At 44.7% G+C, this 14,351-nt stretch overlaps 1 protein-coding gene across 1 annotated transcript in view; it reads left to right on the top strand.

Moving 5' to 3' along the window:
- Nucleotides 1–14,351, top strand: part of LOC121285246 (putative methyltransferase DDB_G0268948) — a 37,680-nt gene that overhangs the window by 11,631 nt on the left and 11,698 nt on the right. Inside the window, exon 3 of the mRNA XM_041201618.1 lies at nucleotides 4,876–4,978. Within this exon, the coding sequence (XP_041057552.1) occupies nucleotides 4,876–4,978 (103 nt within the window). The remainder of the gene's footprint in view (nucleotides 1–4,875; nucleotides 4,979–14,351) is intronic.

Below are 14,351 nucleotides of genomic sequence, written 5' to 3'. Positions count from 1 at the left end.
AAAGATAGTGTCAAAACTTAAAGAAAAAGTATATAATTGTGCAAAGATAGGTGGAAGGCTAGAAGATTGGACAGAATATAAGAAACAGCAAAGGATGACTAAAAGATTACTAAGGGAAAAATTAGAATATGAGAGAAAGCTTGCCAGAAATATAAAAACAGATAGTAAGAGTTTCTATAAATATTTTAAAAAGAAACGAGTTAACAAAGTGAGTGTTGGTCCTATAGAAAGGGAGTCTGGAGAATTGATAATAGGAAACAAGAAGATGGCAGATGAATTGAACAGGTATTTTGCATCAGTTTTCACTATAGAGGATGTAAGTTACATTTCAGAAGCAGCTATAAACCAGGAAATGGAAGGGAGGGAGGAACTCTGGAAAATTACAATCACAAGTGGTACTGAGTAAATTGTTGGGGCTGCGGGCTGACAAATCCCCAGGTCCTGATGGACTTCACCCTAGGGTCTTAAAAGAAGTGGCTAGTGAGATAGGTTCAGGAAAGGTTCCATTAAATTGGAAGATAGTAAATTTAACTCCATTATTCAAAGAGGGAGGAAGACAGAAAGTGGGAAACTACAGGCCAGTTAGCTGAACATCTGTCATAGGGAAAATGTTAGAAGCTATTATTAAAGAAGCTATAACAGGGCCCTTGGATAAGTTCAAGGTAATCAGGCAGAGTCAACATGATTTTGTGAAAGGGAAATCATGTTTGACCAACATATTGGAGTTCTTTGAGAAAGTAGAATGTGCTGTAGATACAGGGAAACTGGTGGATGTACTGTACTTAGATTTCCAGAAGGTATTTGATAAGGTGCCACATCAAAGGTTATTGCGGAAAATAAAAGCTCGTGGTATAGGGGGTAAAATATTGGCATGGATAGAAGATTGGCTGGCTAACAGGAAGCAGAGAGTAGACATAAATGGGTCTTTTTCAGGTTGGCAAGGTGTAATGATTGGTGTGCCACAGGGGTCAGTGCTGGGGCCTCCACCATTTACAATTTATATTAATTACTTAGATGAAGGGGTGAATGGGATAGTTGTCAAATTTGCTGATGATACAAAGTTATTTAGGAAACTAAGTTGTGAAGAGGATATTAGCAGGTTACAAACAGATAAAGGTGAGTTAAGTGAATGGGCAAAGATCTGGCAGATGGAGAAAATGTGGGAAAATGTGAAATTGTCCATTTTGGCAAGGAGAATAAAAGAGAAGCATATTATCTAAATGGTGAGAGATTGCACAGCTCTGAGATGCAGAGGGACCTGGATGTCTTAGTACATGAATCACAAAAGGCTAGTGTGCAGGTATAGCAAGTAATTATAAAAGCTAATAGAATGTTATCATTTACTGTGAAGGGAATTGAATGCAAAAGTAGGGAGGTTATGCTTCAGTTATACAGAGCGCTAGTGAGACCACATCTGGAGTACTGCGTACAGCATTGGTCACCTTATCTAAGGAAGGATATAAATGCGTTGGAAGCAGTTCAGAGAAGGTTTACCAGACTAATACCTGAAATGGGCGGGTTGTCTTATGAGGAAAGGTTGGACAGGTTAGGCTTGTATCCACTGGAGTTTAGAAGAGTAAGAGGTGATTTGCTTGAAACATATAAGATCCTGAGGGGTCTTGACAGGGTGGATGTGGAGAGGATGTTTCCTCTTGTGAGGGGTCACTGTTTAAGAATAAGGGGTCACCCATTTAAAACATGGTGAGGTGAAATTTTTTCTCTCAGAGGGTAGTGAGTCTTTGGAACTCTCTTCCTGAAAAGGTGGTGGAAGCAGAGACTTTGAATATTTTTAAGGCAGAGGTGGATAAATTCTTGGTAAGCAAGGGGGTGATAGGTTATCGGGGGTAGGCGGGATGCAGATTTGAGGTTACTATCAGATCAACCATGATCTTATTAAAATGGCGGAGTAGGCTCAAGGGGCCAAATTGCCTTCTCCTTGTTCATATGTTTGTAATAAAGTTTCTGACCATGGGAACTCTCGATGGTTTTTAATATAACTACATGGGTGATAACAGGAAATGCGAATCTCGGATCCAGATACAAGAAGGTTTCATTAGCAATGTGTGATTATGGGTCATTGAATCAAAGTATCTAGTCAAAGTGATGGCATTATCAACATTCAAATACTGTGCTTCATATTGAGGTGATTTGATTATAAATTCAATGTTAGTTCTGTAGAATTTATTGGTACGGCCACAATTAGTTCGTGAACAGTGATGTATAGGAAAAGACTCACTGGGTCCATCCCCTGTGTCCCACACAACTTCGATGCCTTGTCCATCACAATATATACACTCCCCACTCCATCCGAAACCTTGTGATGACCTGGGAGAGGTGAGAAACCAGATAAATCCAGACCAATCAATGGGGAAATCGAGAAGTTTCTCTTCCAACACCTTAGACAATCAAAACAATTCCAAGAGCTCACCCTGGGCCTGATTAATGCTAGCTGGTATCTATCTCTTGTGCAAGATGATGTCCATCCTAGACAGACCCAGATCTAGCTCTGGCTTGAAGGAATTCAGTGAATCAATGTACACCCACCAAGTTGGCAATCTGTTCCTGGGGTTCACTGTCCTCTGGGAGGAGAACCACCTCCTGTTGTTGAACTGAGGTCTGTCTTTATAAAACTTTAACTGTTTCACGATTGGACAACATTTGCCAAATAATCCCCAACGTGTGTTAAGAATTACTCTGATAGCCAATTGAAGATGATCAGTTGGGCTCATTTGTGGGCACTGGGAGCTACATGTATTAATACACAGGGCCCTGTTCTTTGCAGACAGAAAGAACATGTACACATGTTGCAACTGTTTCAGCTAAATAGAATAAGTGACAGCCATTCGCTGATTCATTCCTCAGGCCAATGCCTTGACCAATCAGGGTCAAGCTGCCTGGTTTAAATTTCAAACAATGCTTGGCAGTTAACTGTCAGTCACCATCACTGGTGCATTCTCCATGGTAATGCCTCTACTATCCAGAGTCCATTTGCCTACCAATCAGCACTCTATTCACATAAATTGTTGTTTTCCCCTTTTAATGGTATTCTTGTGAAGTGTCCTGATAAGTGCAAGATCAAAAGCTTTGACATGTCTCTTTTTTCAGCAATATTGAAATCCAAGAAAGCTGAAGAACTCCAACTGCTTTCTGAAACAAAGATTCTTCTGGCTTGACTGGGTGGCTGTTTCAGATTTCACACCTTTTCTCAGCACAGAGCTGGTCTCTGGACATCGCCCCCACACAGCCACCCCAACTCAGCTCAACATCTTTCCTTAAATATCCTTTTCCCCTTTCATCTTAGATTCCATTGTCCTCAGCACTTCTTTGAACTCAACTTTTCTAAACTATAATTTTTTAAAAATGTTTTCCTATTGCCTCCACTTTCGGGTAAAATAAACTCCCCTTGTTTACCTATGAAACCTTTGTAAATGGTCAAAGTCCTTGGTCACTTCTAAGCTCCTCTTTCAAATCCAACAGTTGAAAAGCCGAGTTCCTACTTATCTCATAATACAAATGTTTAAAATCCAACCTATTTACTTGTAAACCCAACTTCACCATAGCCTCTCATTACAAATGCATGCATCTAGCCCCTTTACCCTTTTATCTCTCAACTCTCACAGACAAGCTGTCTCTATGAACCTTACCCCCAGTTTAATTAATCATAGACACACACATGCACAGGCACACATCTTTACAGAATATCGCCATATTCCCAAAATATTTTTAAAAATCTTCACACTAAGTCATTAATAAATACGACATACAGTTGAGGCCTGATCACAGGTCCCCACGGGACACCATTATTCTTGGAGCCCTTCTTCTGCACACTTCCCCAAGTCTCAATCTCACCTGCTGTGCGGGAAAAGCAAAACTGGGCCCAATGTTCGTGCGGAGGTCTCCAAGGTCCTTTCAAGAACAGAATAATGTGTTTGTGTTCAGTTTTAGATATTCTGCCCTCAAAGGGCCATTGCTATAGTGAAAAGAGAGATTCTGGGATGTGGATCTCCGATTCAGAAAGAGATCATTTGCTAAAACAAACCCAAGTGGTCAGATGACAAGTGCAGGAAGATTGGTCATATTCCTGGTCATGGAGAGAGTACAGGGAGATAGGAATGAAAGTAAAATACTGCAGATGTTGGAAATCTGAGATGAAGACAGAAAATGCTGGAAATACTCAGCAGGTCTGTCAGCATCTGTGGAGAGAGAAACAGAGTTAATGTTTTGAGTCCGATGTGATTCTTCTTCAGAACTGAAGAGGTGATAACTGGAATGTGAGGCTTTAGTTATCAGGAGAGACTAGAGAACGAGGAAGTAGTTTCTTTAGAACAAAGAAGGTTAAGAGGAAACTGAGAGGTGTTTCAAATTACAAAAGCTTTTATTGGGATAAATTGGGGAATAAACTATTTCCATTGGTTCATGGATCAGCAGTTTGGGTCGATCAGTTGAAGATCATCCAATGAAGGAAAATGGGAAAGATTTGAGTGTTTTTTTACACAGAGAGTTATTAGATAATGGCATGTCCTACTATGAAGAATAGTGAATTCAGAATCCTTCATATCTTTTAGCTTTGAAGCGAGTTAATATTTGATATGGGAAAACAATCAAAAAATTATTGGGAGGGAACAGAGGAATGGGACTAATTGGATAGCATTTCCAAAGAGCCAGCATAGGCATGATGGGCTGAATGGCCTCTCTGTGTGGTAAAATTCCATAATTCTACATCCATTAGATCTGTCAGAAACTGCTGTTTGCCTGTCTGCCTTTATCACAGAAGCATTAACTCCTGAGATACGAGATGCCCCTGGTATGTCCATTAACAATCTGCAGAGATATTGAAGCTGTTGCATTTGCTGTGTTTATTGATTCACTCGACAGACGGGGCTTTGCGGAGGAACTGGAGTTCGAGGATGGTTCCATTGACCTGGTAACAGCGGGAGCAGCGGCGCATTGGTTTGACATGGAGAAGTTTATGAAGGAGGTTGAGAGAATTCTAAAACCTAAAGGCTGTGTGGCTCTGTATTGCTACAAAAATCCCAATGTGGTAGATTAAGACAACTGCACTGAGGAGCCAGCCCAGATTATTGAAGAGGTAAGTAAATTGAAAGGAAGAAAGACTTGCATTTATATAGCAACTTCCACAACCTCGGTACATCCCAAAGTTCTTTATGGTCAGTGAAGTGTAGTTACTGTTGTAGCAGCCAAATTGTGCACAGCAAGCTCCCACAAACGTCAACGTGGTAAGAAGCAGATCTCCACTTTGTTGGCGACCTTTCTCAAAAGATCACCGTTGACGAAGAGATCCAGCACAGGATCAGCTGTGCCAGTGGAGCCTCTCAAAAATTGCACAGCTGGATCTGTGAAAAACAGAGATCTCCAAAAGGGGACAAAGGTTTTAGTCTATAACTCGGTGGCTGGGACTAATCCTTCTATATGGTAGTGAGACTTGAGTCACCTACCAAAGGGACTACTGGGAGTTGGAGAATTTCTGTCACCGGTGTCTCCGCAAAGTGGGAAGACAGGCAGACAAGCTCCAGCATCCTCACCAGACCCAATTCCTCCAACATCGCATCCATATTCATGTGAAGCCAGCTGGACACTGCATCCACAAGGGGAATAATTACCTCCCAAAGAAGATCCTCTTTTCACAACTTAAGGACGGGACTCGATCCCAAGGAGGACAGAGAAAATGATTTATGGACACGCTGATGGTCTCGTTGAAAAGGGGAGAAAGTGACATCGATGTGTGGGAGGAACTCCTGAGTCACTCATGAAGCCTGGTTGAGCCCTTCCTCATTTCGAAGGACTGGCGATGGCAAATCAGCAGATAATCTGCTGGGGTTGAGGGATAAACATTGGCTCACGCACCGGGAGAGCTCACCGGCTTACCTTTAAAATAGCACCACGGCAAATTTCCCATTCAACCACAAAGGTGGGCCTCAGTTTAATATTTCATCTGAAAGACTGCACCTCCAGCAGTGCAGCACTCCCTCAATACTGGACCAGAAGGTCAGTGCTAGACTTTTTGCGCCCAAGTGTCTGGAGCAGCGCTGCTCAACCACCTGACTCAGAGACAAGATTGCTACCAACTGAGCCGTGGCTGACACAGGAGGTACGGGGTGCTAACTAATTCCCACTCAAACAGAAAATTGCTCTCGGTATCTCAGTGGTGTAAAATTGAAAGAGCGTGTTGTGTAATGTGTAGTTATTGTACAATTACGAATTGGGTGGAAGAACTCCCACCTGGGCTGCTCGCTAGGGCGGTGTAAGGGCCGATTCATCATGCATCCAAGCCAAGGCTAGTTGATCAGAATGAGTTGGGCACATGATAAATGCCCACTTTACTGCAATAATTACTCCTCAGTCAGACTCATTTCCCAAGGTTTGAGCGCCACTTTGATACACAATGTGCTGTTTTACAGTTCCTTTTACAACTTTGCTGAAAGCAACAACCAACAATTTCACGGCTCTCCGTTGGTTATGCAGAGCCCTGTCTGGGTGAAATCAGGCACACAGCTCATTCTTGACTCTGAGAGTGATACTTCCCGACCAAGGAGAATTAAATCCAAGGGAAGCTACCTTTGTGGTCCCTGCCAGCCTTCTGCTAAGTATGATAATCCAGTGTCAAATGCCACGTTTTGCAGGGGAGCTGTGTCCAGTCCACATCAAATCCCTCCATGTGGCCTTGCCCCTCCCTATCACCTTAATCTCCTCCATCCCCACAAGCCCTCCGAGATTTCAGTGCTCCTCTCGTTCTGGCCCCCTGGTTCATCCTCTGATTTTTAAAGCTTCATCCTTGGCTGCCAAGGCCCCCAAGCCCTGCAATTCACCTCCTGAACCTCTCTGCCTCGCTACATCTCTGTCCTCCTTTAAAGGTGCTTCTGATAACCCACTTTTGGTCGCCCCTCTGAATATCTACAAAAGGGCGGGGGCTTTCTCGCTCATGGGAAATAAATGGAATTCCCAAATCCCTATCGCCAATGGGGTTCAATGGGTTACCCGCAACTGGAGGCCAAAGGTAGGCACACCTTGATCCAATTAGTGTAGCATGCAATTAGCTGGGGCATCTAAGGGCACCACAGACCCCAATTTTACCAAATTTCACTTGTCCCTGTAAGAATTTGAGTGTGACCTGCGAGGGGGTGTGGTAGCATGCTGGTTATGTTACAGGCCTCACGGTCTTGAGGCCTGGACTAGTGGTAGGTCGACCTGCTGGCAAATCCTACCATGGAAACTCAGGAATTTAATTAAGTGAATCTGGAATTTACAGAAAAAGAAAGCTATGATCAGTATTGGTGACCACGTAACCACTGAATTGTTGTAAAAGCCCTCGTGCCCTTTGGGAAGAACATCTGCCATCCTTACCCCACGACTCCAGACCCACAGCAAGATGGTTGTTTCTTACCTGCCCCTCTGAAGTGGCCGAGGAAGTCACTCAGTTGCAGTCAAGATGGCGGCTCACCACCGCTGTCTCGTGGGTAATTAGGGGTGGGCAATAAATGCTGGCCCAGCCAGTGATCCCCGCATCCTGTGAATGAATAAAAAAAATTACCCTTGTGTGGCTTGGTATCAAACCTTGTTTGCTGATGAAGAGCCTTGGGACGTTGTACTGCACTGAAGGTGCTATATAAGTGCAAGTTGTTGCCATTGTTGTTGTCTACCTCCACTCCTACACAGCGCCTTCTACAGGTTCCAGAAGGCAGTGGTGAGCCCTCGTCTTGAATACAACCGAGTGACCTCCTTGGCCATTTCAGAGGGCAGTTAGGAATCAACCATTTCTACACAGCACCTGTTTCCAATGGCGACACAACTTCCATTACCTGATGTGTCCCGCAAGGTATGTGTGTCCCGCAAAAAAAGGTCTTTCCACGGTGATTAAAAAGAAGGAAAAAATAAATAAATCTCCCATGTGACTGCCCCCAGGGGTTTTCTGGCTCACAGTTTGTTTAGTGTGTGCAAGCTCACAGGCCCCAGTAATAAGCTAACAGATTTAAAATGGGCACCTCTCCTCCATCACTCATCCTGAAACTACGAAGCCTCTTCCTGGTTTGTTCCCAGGTCCCCAAATCCATTCACCTTCTCTGTAACCTACAACCTGTAACCTTTAACCTCTGCTTTGATGGGAGGTGACCTTTCCCTCTGAACAGGGCAAATTTCCTTTCCTGCACTTCCTGGAGCACAATCTTCAAAGAGAGAAAGAGTTTCCAAACCCTACCCCATCCCCCCAACTGCAGCCCACCCCCCCACCCCCCCCCCACCACCACCACCACTCCCACAACCCCTCACATTCCTCCATAATGTTTATCAATAAAAGTTAGGTTGCCAACCCTCCAGGATTGGCCTGGAGTCTCCAGGAATTGAAGGTCAATCTCCAGAACACTGCTGTGTGCAACCCTGGGAGTAGAATCATCTGGACATTAAAAAGGATTGTTTTTTTTTGTCATTTTCTCTTTACCAGGTATAAAAATATTGAAAATGAGGTGGAAAGGGACTGTTTGGCTGACAGTCAAGCATCATCCAAGTGGGTATTGAGTCTTTTTTGCTTTCCAATTGGCGTAGGAAGGCTGTGCGTCACAAGGATGGGTGTGTTGGCCGACTAATGGCTGGAGCATGGGGGCTGACAAATGTGAGGAAACCTCCAGGAATCCACTTAATCACAGTTGGCAACCCCCGAGCAAAAGTGTCCATGCAAGTGACAGGAAATTTTTTTTAAAAAAACTGCTTAATAACAATTGCAGCAGCCCTTTAAGAGCTGCTGCCCCATTTGGTTTTCTGTTCTTCAGAAAAACTGGCCAGATTTTTCCAGAGCATTTAAAAAGTAAAACAGGCTGTTACTGTTTGGAGGAAGGGCTAACATCCAGAGTCCAGCCAAGACAAAAGCCACCAAGTGACCAACGCAAAGCTGCCCAGGCCATGCACAGTTGGCAGGCTGCTTTGGCCATGTTGACAGTGCGGTGGTCCAATAGAAGTTGCTTTTGCAGTAGCTGGACCCTGTGTCTCCACTGGAATAATTATTTTTGATAAGAGTTACCTTGAGCATGTTTCAACACGCAATTACTGCAAGATACGTTAGACCAATGGTTCCATGTGGTAGTTCTTTCTGTTGTACTTTCTATTTACAGCTGTTAACAGCAGTAAAGCCCTATGAAACTAAAGCAAAACAAATCGTATGGGATGAGTACAAGGAAGTATTTGATGCCATCACTTTCCCTGACAAAGAGAGGTAAATGTATATCATACACAGTAATGTTAACACCAACCACCAAATATTAAAAATGAACTCACACGGTCTCTTATTCTAACACCTGGGTCCTGTATGGAGGAATATTGTTACATTTAATGTTAACTGTGCTATGAATCCTCTGGCACCAGTCTGAAACTCACAGACGTTAGTAGGACTAGAACAACCAGAGAATGGTTACAGCACAGAAGGAGGCTGTTCAGTCTGTGCTCTCTCTGCAACAGCGATTCAGCTAATCCTGCTCCCCTGCCTTTTCCAGGTAGCCCTGCAATTGTTTTCTCTCACAGAGTTATCCAATTCCCTTTCGAAAGCCCCCATTGAATTGGCCCCCACTGCGGTCTCAGGCAGTGCATTCCAGATCCTCACCGCTCACTGCATTAAAAGCTTTTCCTCATGTCGCCTTTGGTTTTTATGCCAATTACCTTAACGTGGTGTTCTCTGGTCCTCGATCCCTCCCCCAATGGGAACAGTTTCTCCCCATCTACACTGTCCAGATTCCTTACAATTTTGAACACCTCTATCATATCTTCTCTCAGCCTTCTCTTCTCCAAGGAGAACAACCCCAGCTTCACCAATCTATCCTCTTAACTGAAGGCCCTCATACTGAAGCCATTTTCATCATTCTTTTTGCCCCCTCTCTGAAGCCTTAACACATCTTTCCCATAAGACTATAAGACCATAAGATGTAGGAGCAGAAGTAGGCCATTTGGCCCATCGAGTCTGCTCTGCCATTCAATGAGATCATGGCTGATCTGATAATCCTCAACTCCACTTTCCTGCCTTTTCCCCATAACCCATGATTCCCTTACTGATTAAAAATGTCTATCTCAGCCTTGAATATACTTAACAACCCAGCCTCTACAGCCCTCTGCAGTAAAGAATTCTACAGATTAACCACCCTCTGAGAGAAGATATTCTTCATCTTTGTCTTAAATGGGTGACCCCTTACTCTGAGATTATGCCCTCTGGTCCTAGACTCTCCCATAAGGGGTAACAACCTCTCAGCATCTACCCTGTCAAGCCCTTTAAGAATCTTATATGTTTCAATAAGGTCGTCTCTCATTCTTCTGAACTCCAATGGGTACAAGCCCAACCTACTCAACCTCTCTTCATAAGAAAATCCCTCCATCCCTGGGATCAACCTAGTGAACCTTCTCTGGACTGCCTCCAATGCCAGTATATCTTTCCTTAAATAAGGGGTCTAAAACTGTTCACAGTATTCTAGGTGTGGTCTAACTAGTGCCTTGTATAGTTAAAGGCCAACATTCCAGTTGCCTTCCCTCTTACCTGTTGAACTTGTATGTTAGCTTTTTGTGATTCATGCACAAGGATTCCCAAATCCCTTTGTGCTGCAGCTTTCTCCATTTAAATAATATTCAGCTCCTCTAATCTTCCTGTCAAAGAGCATAACCTCACAATTCCCCACATTATATACCACCTGCCAAGTTTTTTCCCACTCACTTAATCTGTCTATTTCCCTCTGTAGACTCTTTGTGTCATCCACACCACTTGCCTTCCCACCTATTTTTGTATCATCTGCAAATTTGGTAATAGTACATTCACTTCCCTCATCCAAGTCATTAATATATATTGTAAATAATTGTGGCCCCAGCACTGATCCCTGTGACACTCCACTAGTTATTGGTTGTCATCATAAAAATGTCCCCCTTATCCCAACTCTCTGTCTTCTATTAGTTAACTAATCCTCTATCCATGCTAATATAATATCCCCAACATCATGGGCTCTTATCTTATTAAGTAGCCTTATGTGTGGTACCTTCTCGAATGTCTTTTGGAAATCCATTTATTACATCTACTGGTTCCCCTTTATCTATCCTGCTAGTTAACTCCTCAAAGAATTCTAATAAATTTTTCAGGCATGATTTCCCCTTCATGAAGCCATGCTAACTCTGCTTAGTTAGATTATGTATTTCTAAATGCTCTGCTATTACATCCTTTATAATAGACTCCAAAATTTTCCCAATGACAGATGTTAAGCTAACTGACCTATAGTTATCTGTTTTTTGTCTCCCTCCCTTTTTGAATAAGGGTGTTACATTGGCAGTTTTCCAATCCTCTGGGAGTTTTCCAGAATCTAAGGGTTCTTGGAAGATTACTACCAGTGCATCCACTATCTCTGTAGCTACTTCCTTTAATATTCTAGGATGCAACCCATCAGGTCCAGGGCACACAAAGGGTCATGAGGACTCGAAATGTCGACTCTTTTCTTCTCCGCCGATGCTGCCAGACCTGCTGAGTTTTTCCAGGTAATTCTGTTTTTGTTTTGGAGGTCCAGGGCACATATTGGCCTTTATCCCCATTCGTTTCCCTAGTACTTTTTCTTTATTGATAGTTATTGTATTTATTTCCTCCCCTCTTTTGCCGCTTGATTATTTAGTATTTTTGGAATGCTATTGGTATCTCCTACTGTGAAGACTGAAGCAAAGTATTTATTCAACTCCTCTGCCATTTCTTGGTTCCCCATTATTATTTCTCCAACCTCATTCTCTAAGGGGCCTATGTTCACTTTGTGTGGTGCCAGAGGTGTTCGCCATCCTCCGGCTGAGACCAGAGTTTTGTAAAGGCTCATCTCCTGTCCTCCTTCAGTAGCTGGTCCCTGAGAATGGCAGGAAGAGGTGGGTATGAGTTGGGAAATTGAGAGCGGGAACCTCATTAGCTTTTCTTTTTGATCAACTGGAATAAGCAACGATTGGACACTGACCCATCTTGGTGACAGCGATTAAACTTTATTAATAATGAACACTTTCTGAGCAACAGTTTACAAGGTGTAAGTGAGCGTTCTATTACCCCCTTTATAACCTTGCGTGAAAATCAGGGTAACAAATGCCTGCGCCCCCTGACCTTGAACCCCTAATTCTTCCTCCGAGTGTCTTTCCGTGTGATTGGGTTGTTCATTTTTAATATAATCCCAAACCACTACGTTTCTCCAGAGCCAATCATTGACTCACGGCCTTCATCTTATTGTCCAATTCTAGGGACAGCAGCTACATGACTGTTTGGGTTTGAAATGCAATCAGTTCTACGTGTCCTATCTGGCTTGCCATAGTCATGTGACTACGCCATGGTGGCAGCCTCTCTGAAGGTTGCTGTCTCAAGATCAGTTCAATAAAGAGCTCTCACTGAGACAGACACGGAGAAGCACTGCTGTCTTTAAACACAAAGCATTAAGGCCCTGTTCTTGCTCAGGATTCGATCTCATACCCCCTGACATCACTTATTTCCCTCCCCTTGAGATTATCAGTGCAGCTGTGGTAACGAAAAGCGAAGCCATTCCCACTGGCCTGGATGAGTCTGTCTAAAAGTGCTCCCCCCTCCTCCCTGCCCCATCCTGCCCCAAACTGGGGACACCTGTCCTCCCTTACACCGTATCACATTCCCAATTAGGGTGGCTTGCCCACGTCCTCATGGGAATGTGGTTGCCTCTGCTTGCTGTTCTGTTCGTGTTACCCATTACCTCTCTTTTAAATGTCCCGTTTCTCTGACTCCCTCACCACCCCCCCCCCAATGTTATCCACACATCAGAGGCGCAATGGGTAATATTGGGGTAAGAGTCAGATGTGTAGGTATATTCCTGAAATCCCACAGCAGCAGTTCCCTAACATAACCCCTCTACCTCTTGGGCAGTCCCTCGGGGGTGACTTGCTTCCACTCCGATTCCATGGGTTCTCAGATGGCCGATGGGTCCATTGTACCAGCTGCAGACTCTGCCACGTGTGCTTGAAGGGTTGGGTCAATGGGCTGCTCGAAGGTTTGGTCTGGCCCCTTGGTGAATCCCCTTGTCCACCAAACACGTCCTGACTGGAATCCCCCTTTCAACCCGAACAACAGCAATAGCATTTCCGTTAAGAGCCAGCGTTAATAGAAAAATTTAACTCCGTCCTTATAGGGCCCCACCCACACCACAAGCCCCCCCGTCCCCCGCCTTCACAGGAAAATATATACCTCAGTTTATCAGGAAACGTGATCTCATTAGCATCATGTAGCTACCTCAATATCTTCTGACATACAAATTGTTGTCCATCTCTGTTTTACAAAACACATCATCCCCTTGAGTTAAAAACAATCTCTACCCCTCCCCCGCCCTAGTCCGTCTTTATTCCCAGTGTGGGTCATTTAAATATCCTTTAAATATCATTTAAATATGTGAGGATTTGTCCTGATCTGGAGTTTGCATCCCTCATCCCACAGACATGGAGCTGTGTGTTTAACTCCACCCTGCGTGTTTCAACACGATGTTGGATTCTCTATGGAGCTGGTGCCAGGGTTCTGATTAATAGGATGTCTCATTCTCAGCAGCATTAGCCGCTTCACTTCATGGTGCTGTCAGCTTGGCTGGTTCAGATCCAGTCATCCACTCCAACACATCACGCATTCCACATCCTGATCCAGGTGCTACACTTCCCATCGACACGTAGCCTAGAATCACAAAATAACATCACAGGTGACAACAGATACAAAGCATTCGAGATCAGCAAGAGAGGCTGGGGTTGGGATGGGGGAGAGAGGCTGGGGTTGGGATGGGGGACAGAGGCTGGGATTGGGAGGGACTGACTGGGATTGGGAAGGGGGAGGGAGGCTGGGATTGGGAGGGGGGAAAGAGGCTGGGATTGGGAGGAAGAGGCTGGGATTGGGAGGCACCGGCTGGGATTGGGAAGGGGGAGAGAGGCTAGGATTGGGAGGGGGGAGAGAAGCTGGGATTGGGATGGGGGAGAGAAGCTGGGATTGGGATGGGGGAGAGAGGCTGGGAGTGGGAGGGACTGGCTGGGATTGGGAAGGGGGAGGGAGACTGGGGTTGAGATGGGGGAGAGAGGCTGGTGTTGGGAGGGAGAGGCTGGGATTGGGAATGGGGAGAGAGGCTGGGATTAGGAGGGACCGGCTGGGATTGGGAAGGGGGAGAGAGGCTGGGATTGAGAAGGAGAGGGTAGGATTGGGAGAGAGACAGGAATTGGGAAGAGGGAGAGAGGCTGGGTTTGGGAGGGAGAGGCTGGGATTGGGAAGGGGGAGAGAGGCTGGGATTGGGAAGAGGGAGAGAGGCTGGGATTGGGAAGAGGGAGAAGAGGCTGGGATTGGGAGGGAGAGGCTGAGATTGGGA

The sequence above is a fragment of the Carcharodon carcharias genome, chromosome 12, assembly GCF_017639515.1.
Source record: "Carcharodon carcharias isolate sCarCar2 chromosome 12, sCarCar2.pri, whole genome shotgun sequence".
Lineage (NCBI taxonomy): Eukaryota > Metazoa > Chordata > Chondrichthyes > Lamniformes > Lamnidae > Carcharodon > Carcharodon carcharias.
The sequence above is the reverse complement of the archived record's forward strand: the minus strand, read 5'-3'. Positions and strand labels throughout refer to the sequence as shown.